General features: G+C 41.9%; 1 protein-coding gene across 1 annotated transcript; it reads left to right on the forward strand.

The window, feature by feature from the left end:
* The first annotated feature begins 1,290 nt into the window (after window positions 1–1,290).
* Window positions 1,291–13,334, forward strand: LOC115589096 (perforin-1-like). The gene is made up of 9 exons (XM_030429796.1): window positions 1,291–1,585; window positions 1,683–1,762; window positions 1,980–2,025; window positions 9,301–9,437; window positions 9,535–9,673; window positions 9,777–9,857; window positions 10,649–11,136; window positions 11,254–11,347; window positions 12,863–13,334. Exons 1-9 carry the CDS (start codon window positions 1,316–1,318, stop codon window positions 13,076–13,078), a joined length of 1,551 nt encoding a protein of 516 aa, XP_030285656.1. The 5' UTR covers window positions 1,291–1,315; the 3' UTR covers window positions 13,079–13,334.
* The last annotated feature ends 1,861 nt before the right edge of the window (window positions 13,335–15,195 follow it).

A 15,195-nucleotide genomic window follows, 5' to 3' on the forward strand; every position in this document is an offset into this window, starting at 1 on the left:
AACAGCGACAGCTGCAGACGGAGGAGACAGAGCAGTCTGTGAGAGGAGCAGGGAGCAAGAAGGTGGGGGCTAGAGGAGGATGGAGGGCTTCTGTCCTCCGTGGGATGGATCTCCTTCTATTCACTCAATGCATTTAGGATTTTTTCATGCTGATCTATGATTGGCTAACACACGTAAAATGACGCGCTAAGGGAGGACGTCCTCCCTTACCAATCAGCAACTAGAATACAAGATTGACAGCAGGTTGGTCCAATAAAAGTTCCCAAATTTCATTCTCACATTTATACAACCGTAAACAAAAAATACTTCTATGTATTTTACAGCTTTCACTGCCAGCCATGCTCGGACAAGAAATATGGAGTTTTCAGCGATATTGGAATCCGTTTCAAAGGAAATATAAGCAAATTTCTGAAAGAAAGAAAACTGTTCGGAGAATTCAGAGAGAAGCAGTCAGAAAGATAATTCATAGTTTTCGTTTTGTTCATCCTGCTGGAGGACATAACGTTAGCGGCACGACCGGGACACAATACAGAGCAGCAACACAGTTGTTTTGGGCGACTGTGATGAGTGATGAGTGTGATGTCCTGTGCTGTCGTGAAGTTTGTACAGTGACTGCTGCAGTAGAGTTTGTACAGTTGCCTGCCACACAGGTGACTGGGGATTGAATCCCAGAAGGGGTACAAATTGTTTTTGTCTTTTTTTGTCTAGCCATTTAATAAAAGAAGTCTTGTAAGTCATTGTTTTATTGCTTAATTTTCGTTGAATATAAGAAAGTAGGGATAAGAAGTTGACTTGTATAAAATAACATGAGACCGTGGACTGGTTTTCCTCCTGTCCTCCCCAGTTTTTTCAGTCACCAGCCGCCACTGGTCTGAACATCAGGCGCTTTTCCATCAACAAACGTCCACAGGCTGTCTGGCTTTTGTTGACAGTGTGCAGCTCCAAAATCAACAAGCACGTTTCATGTTTTGCCTTACTTTGCTCTTCAATTTCACATGTAAGACTACTTTAAATGTTCCTACAAAATACATTATTTGATGTAATTAAGACAGGATAGATTAGATTGTTTAGGCTCACCAATAATTGGACACTAGAACTGCTACTAAAAATGAAAATCAAACTTCCATCATGCTGACAGCAGTATTTTCTTTATGATCCAAACACCTCAAACTTGGATTTCTGTGTATAACACTTTTTTTCCTCTCTTCCTCTGTCTAGTGTCTGTGCTCTTTTAATCTTTCCTTTTATTTCTTTGTTTCTGATTTTTACTCTTTGTCTTTCTCTGATATATTTCTGTGTCTCTTCGACTCCAGCCATGACCTCCTTATCAACTCCACCCCACCTCTACCAGAGTCTCCTCCTCTTTCTGTTGTACCCCTCCGCTGTTCTCTCCTGTCAGACTGGGAACCGAAGCCAGTGTGAGTCCTCAGAATTTGTACCAGGCTACGACCTGGTTGGGGAGGGCATTGACGTGGTCACCCTGCAGCATAAAGGAGCCTACCTGATTGACACGAAGACTTACCTCACTGAAGCTGGCACCTGTACTCTCTGTTCCAACCCTCTTCAAGGCAACAGGCTGCAGAAAGTAATTTATAAATAAACAAGAATTCAGCAGCAACTTTAGGAGTTGCACATATTTTCTGTGTGCATGTTAACCATGGTGCTCTTACCTTGATTTTCAGCTGCCAATCTCTGTAGTGGACTGGCGTGCATTCAGTGGATGCAGTGATGACATCTACAGCAATGAAGACCACAGTGTTAGGTACTGTATTGTATGGCATCATGTCAATGAATACCACTTGTATCAGACATTTCCACGTGTTTAAGTATATGTTATTCTAGTGCCTCAGTAGAGGCCATTACATTTCAGCACCCTATTTATTGTCTACAAGATCAAGTTTAATGTCAGAGTCACAAAAGAAGTGCAAAACTTTTCTCTCTTGCTTGTGATTTTATTCTCTCGAAAATTGTGTTCACAGCTCATTGATTAACAGCTACAGCTCCCAGGCCAGTGATGACTGGATGGTAGGAAACTTCAAGATTTAAGATTCAAAGTGTTTATTGTCATATGCACAGTAAATAAACATGTTCCTCTGTACAAAGAAATTCTTCCTTTGCTGTCCACAGAATACCAACAATGTAATATAGAAAAATACACAACTGAAATATACAGTAAACAAAGTAAAGTACTTTACACCGCACTTGTAAGAATAAGAAAAGCAGCAGTAATAATAATAATAATAAAACAGTGAAAATCTGAAATCTGTGCAGCAGCTACTGTTGACATGAAATTAACATTTCATTGACAGATGTGTAAACATACAATCCTTTCTTAAGAATATGTTTGTCCTGAGTTTGTATTGTAAAAACAAACTCATTGCAACAAATAAAAATCAGATCATGGCTAAATGTGGCTTTGGACACACATTTTGTACATGGAACCAAAAGAAAATAGATTTGTACTACTTTGCCAGATGTTTATATGTCTGTCTGTCTGTCAGTGAGTGAATAGATATTGTCACTATAAATGAGGCAGACACAAAACATCCCAGCTGTGTAGGTTAGATCAAAATGAAGGCCCAATCAAAGACGGGTCAGGTCTAGGGTTGACAACTCCCTGAAAAATAAATAAGGGACAATTTAGGGATCTGTCCTGCTTAACTTGACAGAATAAAATAAATATTTATTTATTTAACAGAACTGTCCTGCTTAACTGAAAACAGTATAAAATAACAGAAAACAATAGAAAGTTGTTGTGTGCCTTAACACACTTATGTATTGCCAGTACTATAAATCATAATTATTGCAACCACAATTACAACAACCTTTTGTAAACTCCAGCTTGTCTTTCTTTAACATTTTATCACATTTCTTTAACATTTTATAACATTTTCACTTCGCACCAAGCTCTCTTAGACAACTACTGTAAACACATTCAAGAAAACATACATCATGTGTATCTCTTTTTTTTTTTTTTTTTACACATTGGAACCTAAACAGTACACTGACTCAAAGATCAAGTTTCACTGGTCTTTTGATCTGACGTTCAGATCTCCTCAGTACAGGCAACTCTGTGGAAACATCACTTGTCTCCAACTGCACATGTCCATCAGATTTCAACTCAGGCACCGTGTCGGCCTGTGACACAGCATCCTTCCCATCTGCATCACCACACAGTGTCCCTTGAAAAGTCTCTTTGGTTTTCAGAAGGTTGCGACGGTTCCTTCTGAACACATGTCCTTCCTCAGTTCTCACTTCATAGGATCTTGGTCCTATTTCCTGAAGAACAGTAGCTTTCTTGTTCCATGCATCCTGGTCTTGGATTCTCACCACATCATCTTTCCTAAGTGGTCTGAGAGCTCTAGTTGACTTGTCATAACGCTGTTTCTGTTTCCATTTCAGGTTCTCCATTTTTGACTGCATCTCATTTCTCTGTTTGACCTCTGTGTAGCAGGGCAGTGTGGTGCACAGCTTGCGATTCATCAAAAGTTCTGCTGGGGACTGACCACAGTCAAGGGGGGCAGACCTGTAGCTCAGCAGAGCTAGATAAGGATCTGACTTACTGTCTGTGGCCTTCTTTAGAAGCTGCTTAATGATGTGCACTCCCTTTTCAGCTTTGCCATTTGCTTGTGGATGATGAGGACTGGACGTGACATGGTGGAAACCATAATGTTTTGCAAACTGCTGCCATTCTCTGCAGTTGTAACATGGACCATTATCACTAACTACAGTCTCTGGAATTCCATGCCTAGCAAATATGGACTTGACATGAGTAATAACACTGTTGGCAGTTGCACTTGTGAGCAGGGCAATCTCTGGGAAGTTTGAATAGTAATCAACGACTATCACATAGTCTTTCCCATTACAATGAAACAAATCTGTTCCTACTTTCTTCCAGGGTTCAGTAGGAAGATCAAGAATTATCATGGGTTCCCTTGCCTGCTTGCTCTGGTACTTTTTACATGTTTCACACTGTCCAATATGGTTTTCAATGTCCTTATTTATACCATGCCAGTATACAGTGTCTCTGGATCTCCTTTTACATTTTTCTATTCCCAAGTGTCCCTCATGAAGTTTCTGTAGCATCTCCATTCTCAAGCTGTGTGGTATCACAATCCTATTGCCCCTTAACAACAGTCCATTTACCACACTTAGCTCTGATCTGATGTGATAATACTTCGGACAGGACCCCTTGGGCCAGCCACTGTGTAAGTGTTCTATCACTGTCTGTAGCTCCTTGTCTCTAGCCGTCTCTTCACTTATTTGCTTTGATTTAGCATCAGACACTGGCAGAGACTCAACTATCATGTTAACATGATTTTCCACTTCTTTTTCAGTGAGGCTCACGTGACTTTCCTCTGGCGCTCTTGATAGCACATCCGCTAACACTAGGTGCTTGCCTGGTGTGTATATTAGCTCGAAGTCGTACCTTTGCATTTTCATGATGAGGCGCTGAATCCTCGGCGACATCTCATTCAGGCTTTTCTTGATGATCGACACGAGAGGACGATGATCTGTCTCAACTGTGAAAGTGGGAAGACCATATACATAGCAATGAAAGATTTCCAGTCCATAAGCCAGTCCAAGACACTCTTTTTCAATTTGAGCATATCTGCTTTCAGTCTTAGTCATGGATCTTGAAGCATAGGCCACTGGCCTCCAACCATCTCCTTCAGCTTGCAGCAAGACAGCTCCAAGCCCGTCCTTTGAAGCATCTGTGGAAACCTTCAGTTTCTTGGTTGGATCGTAATAAGCCAGCACGGGGACAGTTGTCAGTGTGGTCTTCAGGGCATTCCACTCACTCTCATTTCTCGCTGTCCACTTGAATTCTGCGGATTCATGAAGGAGCTCTCTCAATGCCGACGTTCTCACCGACAAGTTTGGTATGAACTTTCCAATAAAGTTTATCATCCCCATCACTCTCAGCACACCTTTCTTGTCAGTTGGGCGTGGCATGCCTAGGATAGCTTTTATCTTTCTTTCATCAGGCTCAATACCTCGAGCAGACATTTTGTTACCCAAAAATGCTATATCCTGCACACCAAATTGGCACTTGGCACGGTTTAGTTTTAGTCCATTTTCACGTACCCTTTTTCACGCACTTTTGTCAGTCTTTCATTATGTTCTTGAAGGGTGGAGCCCCAGACGACCACGTCATCCACATAACAACGGACCCCTTCCAACCCTTCTAACATGTTGTCCATGGCACGATGAAAAATCTCAGAGGCTGAGATTATGCCAAACAGCATTCTGAGAAACCTGTACCTGCCATAAGGTGTATTGAAAGTGCAGTACTTTGAACTTTTCTCATCCAACTTGATTTGCCAGAATCCCTGCGCTGCATCCAGCTTTGAGAAATATTTGGCTCCTGCCATTTCACTTGCAATCTCCTCACGCTTTGGTATCTGGTAGTGCTCACGTTTTATGTTTTTGTTTAAATCACCAGGATCCATGCATATTCTCAGTTCTTTGTTTTTATTCTTTTTGTCCACACACACCATTGAGTTTACCCATTCAGTAGGTTCCTCCACTTTTGTGATGACTTGCAAATGACACATCCTGTCCAGTTCTTTTTTGAGACGCTCTCGAAGTGGAGCTGGAACTCTGCGTGGTGCATGGATTACTGGTACTGCATCCTCTTTTAGTTGAATCTTATATGTGTATGGCAGGCATCCCAATCCTTTAAAGACATCATGAAAACGCTGCACAATGGAGTCAACTGTGCTTGTGTGTACACTTGCTGCTTCTGAACAGTTAATGTGGTACACTCTCCTCACCAGATTCAATCTCTTTGATGCAACCCCACCAAGCAGTGACTCAAGGCCCTCAGGTACGACTGAAAACAGTACATTATAAGTTTTATTCTTCACTGTTACTTTTAGTCTGCACTGACCTTTGCTTTCAATGTCTTGTCCATTGTAGTCTTTCAGTGGCACTCTTTTCTTGGTTATTTTGGGCTTTTCTTTCATAGCACTGATTTCTGTCATGCTGATCAGGTTAGCCTGTGCACCTGTATCAATCCTTAGTGCTACTATGGCTCCATTTATTGGAAGTGACACAATCCATGTGTCTTCATTTTCTGAGCGCCTGTCATTTTTTTCTGTCTGCGTATCGTCACTTGATACCATTCCCACAAAGAAAGTTTCACTTAGGTCAGTCTCTTCAACTAGCCGCACTGATTTGGGTTTGCCTTTGGACAGACACTGTTTTGCAAAATGATTTTTTCCATTACATTTTGAACATTTTTTGCCATATGCAGGACACTGCCAGGGCTCATGTCTGTTACCACATCGTTTGCAGGAGTAAGTTGCATCATTTTTGTCTTTATTTTGTGGCGTATTTCTTTTAATTTTGTTTTTTACCACTGCAACTTTTGCTCTGTCATGTCCCGCAGTGACGCCTGCAATCAAAGGTTTCTTCAGGCTGTTGCATCCGTGAACGGAACACGTATCTCTCATATACTATGTTTTTTCGTGGTGAGCAATGCGCCTGGAACTTCTCAATAACTTTGTCAACGTATTGAAAACTTCAATGGCTTGAGGACCCGCTACCGTCAGCAGCAACGCGATTTTCCTGGCGTCGGAATTGGAGTCCAGTCCAACGGCAGCCATGTACAGCTCAAACTGCTGCTTGAAAGACCGCCAGTTGCTGTCGACATTTCCCACCAGTCGCAGTCCCTCCGGTGGCCTTAAAGTCTCCATCTTGAGCAAAAACTGATGCTTGACCTGCGTTTTACTTTAACTCCTGGTACCATGTTTTGTTCATCTTTTTAAAATGATGAGACATTTGTTTAGTTTCCCGAGCTAACCGCTCGTACATCTCTATTTTATTTTTCTTCTTGCACGTCTACCAATAACAATCACAGCACGGCATCCAACACCTGTAACAACCACCAGCCCCCTCTGCTGGTCACCGCTGGTGGCGACACACTAATATCAACACACATACCATATCTGCCTCTGGTGTTGCCTGGTGAACAACAAACCAGTCAAGGGTCCACCTGGTTGTCCCTCACGTGTAGACCACTAGATGCATGCTGTTTCACGTCAAACAGTTCACCATGGGCTACAGAAAAAGTGCGCCAGCAGACATTATCTACACTTTTTCTAGCCACGTTTTCTTTTTCTCATTCGAGTCTGTATTTTTGCAGCCTTTTCTTTTTTTATCGGGGGAGTAACGTTACTGCTCATGGTGGAAGGCGTACCGTCTGCAGTGTCCTCTGAACCTGTGTCGTTGTGAGCCATGCTGGATTGTTTTGCCAGTTCCCTCAGTCTCTTGTCTTCCGGTATCTTCTTGCAAGCGACAGTACCTCGACCAATGAGAAGAGCCGGATTCTGCATTGTTATTCTCGTGTGTGAGTGTGCTGTCGGCTCATTGGTCACAGAGCAGGAGAGGGCTGGCAGTAAGATTACCGTATATTTTCATATAAAACGCCCTGTCATTCATTGATTCCATTGACATTTTAATGACATTTTGATTCTCACGGAAATACGGGACAAAGTGCGTCCCTTTTAAGCTCAATACGGGACGCGTAACTTTGTTTCTAAATACGGGACGATTCCGTTTTTCAAGGGACGGTTGGCAGCCCTAGGTCTCACGTAATAATGTAATCATCACTACTGAGCAGTCATGAGTCAGAACAGGGGTCCGTTTCACAAAGCAGGTTCAACAAACTCTGAATCTAACCCTGAACTCTGAGTTGATCTACTCTGAGATAGGAAACTCTGAGTTTTCGGTTCCAGAACAGCTGATTTGAGTTAGTTTGATCAACTGGACCTGGAGTTAAGCGCGTGCACCACAAGTATAAAAAGACAGCATCAATGGAGCACCGATTCGACGAGTCACCATGGCAACGGGGAAGAAACGGGCTTCATTTTTCACCCCACTGGTAATGTAAATATTAATGCGCTCATACGGTGAGTTTGAGCATGTTTTTAGAAGGAAGTGTAACACCGCTGCTGCAGCAAAAGAGAGGGAGACGGCGTGGGAGAACATTGGTGCTCTGGTCAATGCGTAAGTTTAAATGTAGTCCTTTACAATCACAATAATATTACAGGGGGAAACTACTTGAGTGGTAGCCTATTAATTTATTTCATTTAGGTGCAGTCCCGCGGGGGAGAAGCGCACTTGGCAGCAACTTAAGCTGAAACATAAAAACATTGTTCAAACAGGTAAGACCTCGGCATAATCTCATGGGGGTAACTCATTTTGATCATGTTTTACATTGTAAAGTAAATATTAAGTGGCTGTTTGACTGTACAGTTGTTTTATCCCCAACATAATGCTGTTTTCATACACATAAATGTCTTCTCATCTATATCATGTTCTGTTAAATTACGCCTATTTAAACTAACACAGACTTCTACTCAGCCAACAGAAAGAAAGCAGATGCCCGTAAAACGGGTGGTGGCCCAGCACCGCCACCTCTAACGGAGGCAGAGGAGCTGAAAATGATAAAGATGGGTAGTAGCCGTTTCAGGGCGAGGCACACTTTTCTGACCACTCTGCTACAGTTGCCTTGCTCAAGTGCTCTGCATCTCCGACGTTGTATAAAGAAACTCCCATTTGCGAAAAAACGCAGCGCAACACACAACATCTGCTGGGATGTGAGAGCATGACTTTGGTTGGTAATGTTGGAAATGTAAGGACGGATCAGGTTGTGTATGTAAATGATGGACTGTGACGTGAAACGGTACCGCTCAAAAAGATAATTGTCTGGAAATGCAAGAACATCTATGCGCGGTCTGATAATCATCTCCCGACGAATATTTAACTCTCTGCGCAGTAATGCTGCACCTTCATCCACGGGATCATTATCAAAAGGACATGCCATGGTAGTGAAAATAGTCGCCACCTAAAATAATTTCTAATGTAGGCCTACTGACTGATTTTTGCAATGATTTTCTCAAAAAACAGACGGCAGAACTATACTACGCCAAAACTCGCCTGCTGTATGTGGCTGAAAGAGGGCGGAGACAGAGAGAAACTCGAGGTTTGTTGAGAAAAACCTGGTCCCGACCAGGTTAGGTTCATAGAGTATGTTACCATGGTAACTGACCGAGAGCTTAAGTTACCCCTCTCTGTGAAACAGGCTAGAGTTACCCCTCTTTCTCTGGTTTGAGTTCCTTCCCTTTGTGAAACGGAAAACTCAGAGTTTCCCTCATTTCAGGGTTAACAGACTCAGAGTTTTCACTAAACCTGCTTTGTGAAACGGACCCCAGGAACAAACTGACTGATGTCACTGCTGGTTTGATGGTCAAGATGGTCTCTAATTTTTTTTCTCATTGATGGTTTTACCAGGGGGGCTTAAATCTACCTGTGTCAAACGACTTTGAGGTTAGAGGAACTCGCTCCTCTGTGTATAAGTTTGCTTCACAAGTGACCAGACAGGACCGCTACTTTTTCAACACTCATGGGGTTTCCTGCAGCCTTTATAGGTAGGTTGGTCCACTGATACAGCAGAGATTTTATCAGACAAATTTGTTGACATAGTCTTATTCAAGATAATAATATGTTGTGGCTCTTTGTGTCTAGGTACCGGGTGTCCAACACACCACCCCTCAGCCCCGAGTTCAGGAATGATTTGAACAGTCTGCCAAGTCACTACGACTCCTTCACCAGGACTCAGTACAATCAGCTCATACATTCCTATGGCACACACTACATCCGCCAGGTTAACACACACACGTGCATGCACGTACGCACGCGCGTGCACACAAACACACATTTAATTTCCTCATCTAACAGACTAAAAAAAACACCATATTTGTTTCCAGGTTGACCTTGGAGGGCGACTCAGGCGAGTCACAGCTACAAAAACCTGTTTGTCAACACTGAATGGACTCTCCTCCAGTGAGGTACATGCATCACACATGCCTGTACAGTTTATACAGTATTAAAAAGGAACAGTTACACACGCTCTATTTGCACAAACACAAATGCACTTCATGCTTTAAAAGACTGTCAAAATGTAAATATAAAAAAAATACATCTCTAAGATGCCCGAACAGTAAAGCCATAAAGCCAAAAAAGAAATACTTAAAATGAATATATATATATATATATATATATATATATATATATATATGTATATATATGTATATATATATATGTATATATATATATATATGTATATATATATATATATATATATATATATATATATATATATATATATATATATATATATATATATATATATATATATTTATGGCTTTACTGTTCGGGCATCTTAGAGATGTGACAGGGTGACAACACGCAGCAAAGGGCCACAGGTCAGACTCGAATCCTGAGCAACTGCAGCAAGGTCAAAGTCTCTGTGCATGGATGCCTGCTCTACCAACTGAGCTAACGGGCACCACAATACAAATTATTTTAAATTAAGCGCAACTGAACACTGATGATTAGAAGCAGATTTTGTAGTGCAGGTCATCCAGTGTTTGCTGGGTCGGTGGTTTCACTTCCGACTCTTCTCAACACAATATCTAAGTGTCCTTAAGTAAAAAACTGACCCCAAACTTTTCCAGATTGCCAACATCGGAGTATATATGTGTGTGTCAATATGAGGCATTGTAATGCACCATCTCAACATAAAGGCACAGCTTAATTCGACTATAAATATCATCTTATTTTCCCTCCTGCCCTCTAGGTCCACTCCTGCTTATCACTAGGTTTCTCTGTAGGCCTGGGGAAGATGACATTACCTGATGACCACTCTTGCAGAAGTGTACTACTTAACCAGCCCACCCTGTACAGAGGTCAACTCTACCAACACTACACGGAGGTGATAGGAGGCACTGGTTGGTCAGGCGAGTTTTCCCTCACTCGTAATGACTCCCTGGGCTACAAGAATTGGCTGAAAACCCTTAAGGAGCATCCAGATATTGTTTTATACAGCATTAGCCCAATGTATGAGCTGATACCTGATCTGACAAAGAGGAGAGCGATGAAGGCTGCCATAGAGCACTACATCCAAGACAAGACCGTGAGAAAGTCACCCAGTGAACCACATTGTGGGTCACATACGCCCAACCTGGCCCCCAACTGCTGTCCTCTACAGACCAAGTGGGGAAAACTCAATGTGACCATGGTCGGAGCACGGGATCTATGGGGAGATGATGCCAGCGAAACTGACGGGTAAAGTGAAGCAAGGGATTCAGACCCCCCCCCCCCCCCCCTGCAAAGGACATGTGGTTATAGGTAAAGAATGAATAAGTTGTCAGTGGCTCTTTCCTTGTTTTCTCCTCATCACAGCTATGCCAAGGTGTTTCATGGTTCCAGCTTTCACAAGACATCTGTGATCTCATCTAACAACCCTGTGTGGAACAGTCATTTTTATCTCGGCAAGGTCAGTAAATCTTCTCTTCACAGATAATCTCAAAAGAACCTCAGTCCCAATTTTTGGCCTCAAAGAAATCTAAGGTCTGATGTCCTTTATCGCTGCAGACCAGAGTTACCAGAGTAGTTAAAAAGTAAAAATAACTGGTTATACTTATGGGGCAAGTTCTGTTATGGTTGGTACAAGATCTTAACCCAAAAGCACGACTCAGAAGTCAGAGCCACAGGTAACTGAATAATAGTCTTCAAAAGTGGAAAACAAGTGTAAGAGAGGAAGGGTGGTGCGAAGTCCTGGGGTCCCGTCGTGGCTCGTGACATCTCCAGTGAGGGCGAGGTGAAGGTGTCGTGGTGTGACGTCTGCTGCAGAGCAATGGCGGTGTTGCGGCACGGTGTAATGAGGTCCGTCTTCTCAAGCATACTCACTCGGCGAGGAAAACACAGGAGAGCAGGCAGCTCGCAGGCAGCTCCACAGGCAGTCAGTGAAGCAGCAAGCACGAGGCTACAATGTTAGCCAACAAACTGAGGTGAGCAGGAGAAACAGAGACGAGTTAGCCACACTAGCTAATTCACAGGTACACAGAGTCAGAATACACAGGAGAGCCAGGATATGAACAACCAGGTATACTGATGAAACCATCTGGCACCAAGCAGGAGGGACTCCAGAGGCTGCCTGAGGAGAGAGGCCAAGCCCACATGCACACACACACAGCACAGACAGGGGGAGAGACAAAGGAGGAATAATACAGACAGGGGAAACAACACATACACAAGAGAGAGGACAGAGCTGCCATGATGGAATCATGACAAGTTCACTCCAAAAATTTTGTGTGAATATGATTTCCAAGTAATCTGTCATTTGCATAAAGGGAAGCCTTTATCTATGAATATCTATCCTGTGAAAACTAAACTAAATGGACAAGCAAAGTTAAGATGAAAGTTTATGTTTAGTGAAGTAAAGTAACAGCCAAGGGTCAAAATCATCACTGTAAACTGCATATATACCATCCAAGAACAGACTTTGACAGACACAGCTACAGTATTGACAGCTGGACAGTGAGATGGTTTTGGTGTAATGATTATACGTAATGACTTTCATAAGAGTGAATGGGGGGACATCTTTGAAAGCAGTAGGCTATACAGTTACCTTTCTTGATATTACTGTCTGCTGAGAGGATGAGAGAGAACCAGGCTCCAAGATGGACGAAGTTCATTTATATTTAACATTTGGATTTAGATTGTTCATTTAGATTTAACACTGAAATTATATTTTAACAAGAGAAGTAAATATCACAAAGTTCATAAATATTGCTGTACATCTGGTCAAAGTAAAAATTCAGATATGTTTTTTAAACATGTTAAACAGCTAATCAAGTTGTATTTGTTTCGGCATAATTATAAGTTTCCTGTAAATGCAGGCAGCGTTCAATAGCGCAGGATGTACGTTAATTGTTCAAGTTATTCAGGAGAAAAGATTTGAAGGATATCACCATTTTTGATATCTTTTCAATTATCGGCACTTCTTTAGGTGGACACGTACTTGGAAATTAAGGTCGAGGTCTGGGACCAGGACTGGTGGCATGATGACCTGCTGGGATCATGTATGAAGAACCTGACCCAGGGGGCGCACACAATATTCTGTACAGGTGAAACGAATTCTATCTTTGAGTTCAGTTACACTCTGACCTGTGACGCTCACCTGACTGGACACAAGTGTGAACATTACAAACAATTTCCACTGTAAGAAATACAGTGGATACCCTATTCACAATTGTTGCTTTCTTTTCTTTAAAATCCAACTAATATCACATATCAGCATCCATTTTTATTAAAATATGATGTCAATGTGTTTTAATGTGTTCCAGTAGTCTTTGACAGTAGCCCGCTATGGAAGCGAATCTGTACCATAATTCAAATTAAAATGCATTAAAAGAAATGCTTTTTCATTTTCATAATGTAGCTGCATTTTTTGACTCATAAATAAAATTAGTAATAAATCATCCAGATTGCATTTTCATTTTCTTCTTCAAGACTGCTCATTTTGTAATTTTATTAAAATGTTATAGAAAAGGACATTTAAGATTTATTTTTCAAAAGATGCCCCAGCAAATGGTTACCAAAATTCAATTTGAAGTATCAAATTTGAAAATTAAAATGCATTAGTAGAAAGGCTTTTTCATTTTAAGGTCATAGCTGCATTATTTGACTCATAAATAAAATTAGTAATAAATCATCCAGATTGCATTTTCATTTTCTTCTTCAAGACTGCTCATTTTGGTACACAAATAAAAAGAAAACTGCTTTTTCGTTTTCAAGCCCGCCCCCCGCAAAAAAGGTCCAAATTTCGCAATCCCAAGCGGCGCAGGAGAGTGATGTCAGCAGCCTCTCTTCTTCAGTGTTGCCAACTTGGCGACTTTCTCGCTAGACTTAGCGACTTTTCAGACCCTCTTCAGACCCGCTGCTGCAGAGGACCTGCAGCAGCCGGTCTGTAGAGGGTCTGAAAAGTCGGGGTCTCTCTCCTCCCGCGCGGCTGAGCCGGCGACAGGCCGGTGTGTGGGGGCTGGCTGGGGCAGCAGGAGCGGACACCGCGGCTGCTCACTCTGTGGATTTGATACCGGATAGCTGCCGTTCACTCTGTTTTGATCTGTTAATTCTCTGACTTCTTAGTCTTTCGCGGTTCCACTGGTACTTTAACGGTGATAACCTTAAACTACTGAGTCTAGATCACATTTGATCTTCTCTCTCACCCTTTCTCCAGATTAGGATGTTCCTCTATCTTGTAAAAATATAGCTCACTGCTGCTGTAGTTTCTTATCTTGAATTGCAGACTTTGTTGTCTCCATGATTGTTATTATTAGTACTTAGCTTATCAAAAATCACTGTATTTATAAAAACAACGTTGGTGCTGTTTATTCCCACATGTCACATTTACATGTCAGGATGTGGTTATTATAGACACAGATTAAAGGGACAGTGTGTAATGATTTAAGTAATTTATTAACTCAAATCAACGTCTTGGTTCATAAGTAAGTCCTCATTGGTGTACAATTACCTCTGCCAACAATCTGATTTATCCTCCAGAGTGAAGAATTACCTATCTGAATACACATGGCACGGGCAAGCTCTATGGAGGCCGCCATGTCTTTCCGGTTTTAAATAAACTATGGACTGCCGAGAGGGACACAAAGCACTACTTGGTACTACTAGTAAGGCTAAACGCGTTTTCGCTCAGAGCTAGCTTGACTGCGGAACTGAGAGGGAGCTCAGCGAAAGCGCTCGTCACTAACAATAACAATAACTAACTAAATCTTTACCTCATTACTTGAATCAGTAGAAATACTCAACGCTGGTGGGAAAGAGTCCATATCTTGAAAATGAGTTTCTTGTCCGTGAGGGCCACCGTAGCTTCCGTAACGTCTCCAACGTCTTCAGAACGGGAGGGGTGAGCAAAGGAGAGTTGCAATGTAGAACCTCACAGCTAGATGGCGCTAAATACTTGATATATTACACACTGTCCCTTTAAATATTTAACTGTCATTTGGTGCCGACCTGTATACTGAACATATGAGGAGTAGTTATCGATTATAATCATCAGAGAACGTTACAGACGTTGTTTTTGGTTCCTCTCTGTTGCCCAAATTTATCCACTGCGGTCACGCCAGCCGTCTTTCGTTTTCAAGTAGTCAAGCAAGCCGCTCCAACATTTTAAGTGCGCCCTTATTACAGACTTTATGGCAAACACACGGAAGTAAATGGGAAAGTCAACGCTAACTTACAAGAGCGTGTGGGAACTTCCGGTTTTCAAAATAAAACGTCAGTGTTAAATGTATTAAGATTTTATTTTGTAAAATATGAGAACTA

This window comes from Sparus aurata, chromosome 1, assembly GCF_900880675.1.
Source record: "Sparus aurata chromosome 1, fSpaAur1.1, whole genome shotgun sequence".
Lineage (NCBI taxonomy): Eukaryota > Metazoa > Chordata > Actinopteri > Spariformes > Sparidae > Sparus > Sparus aurata.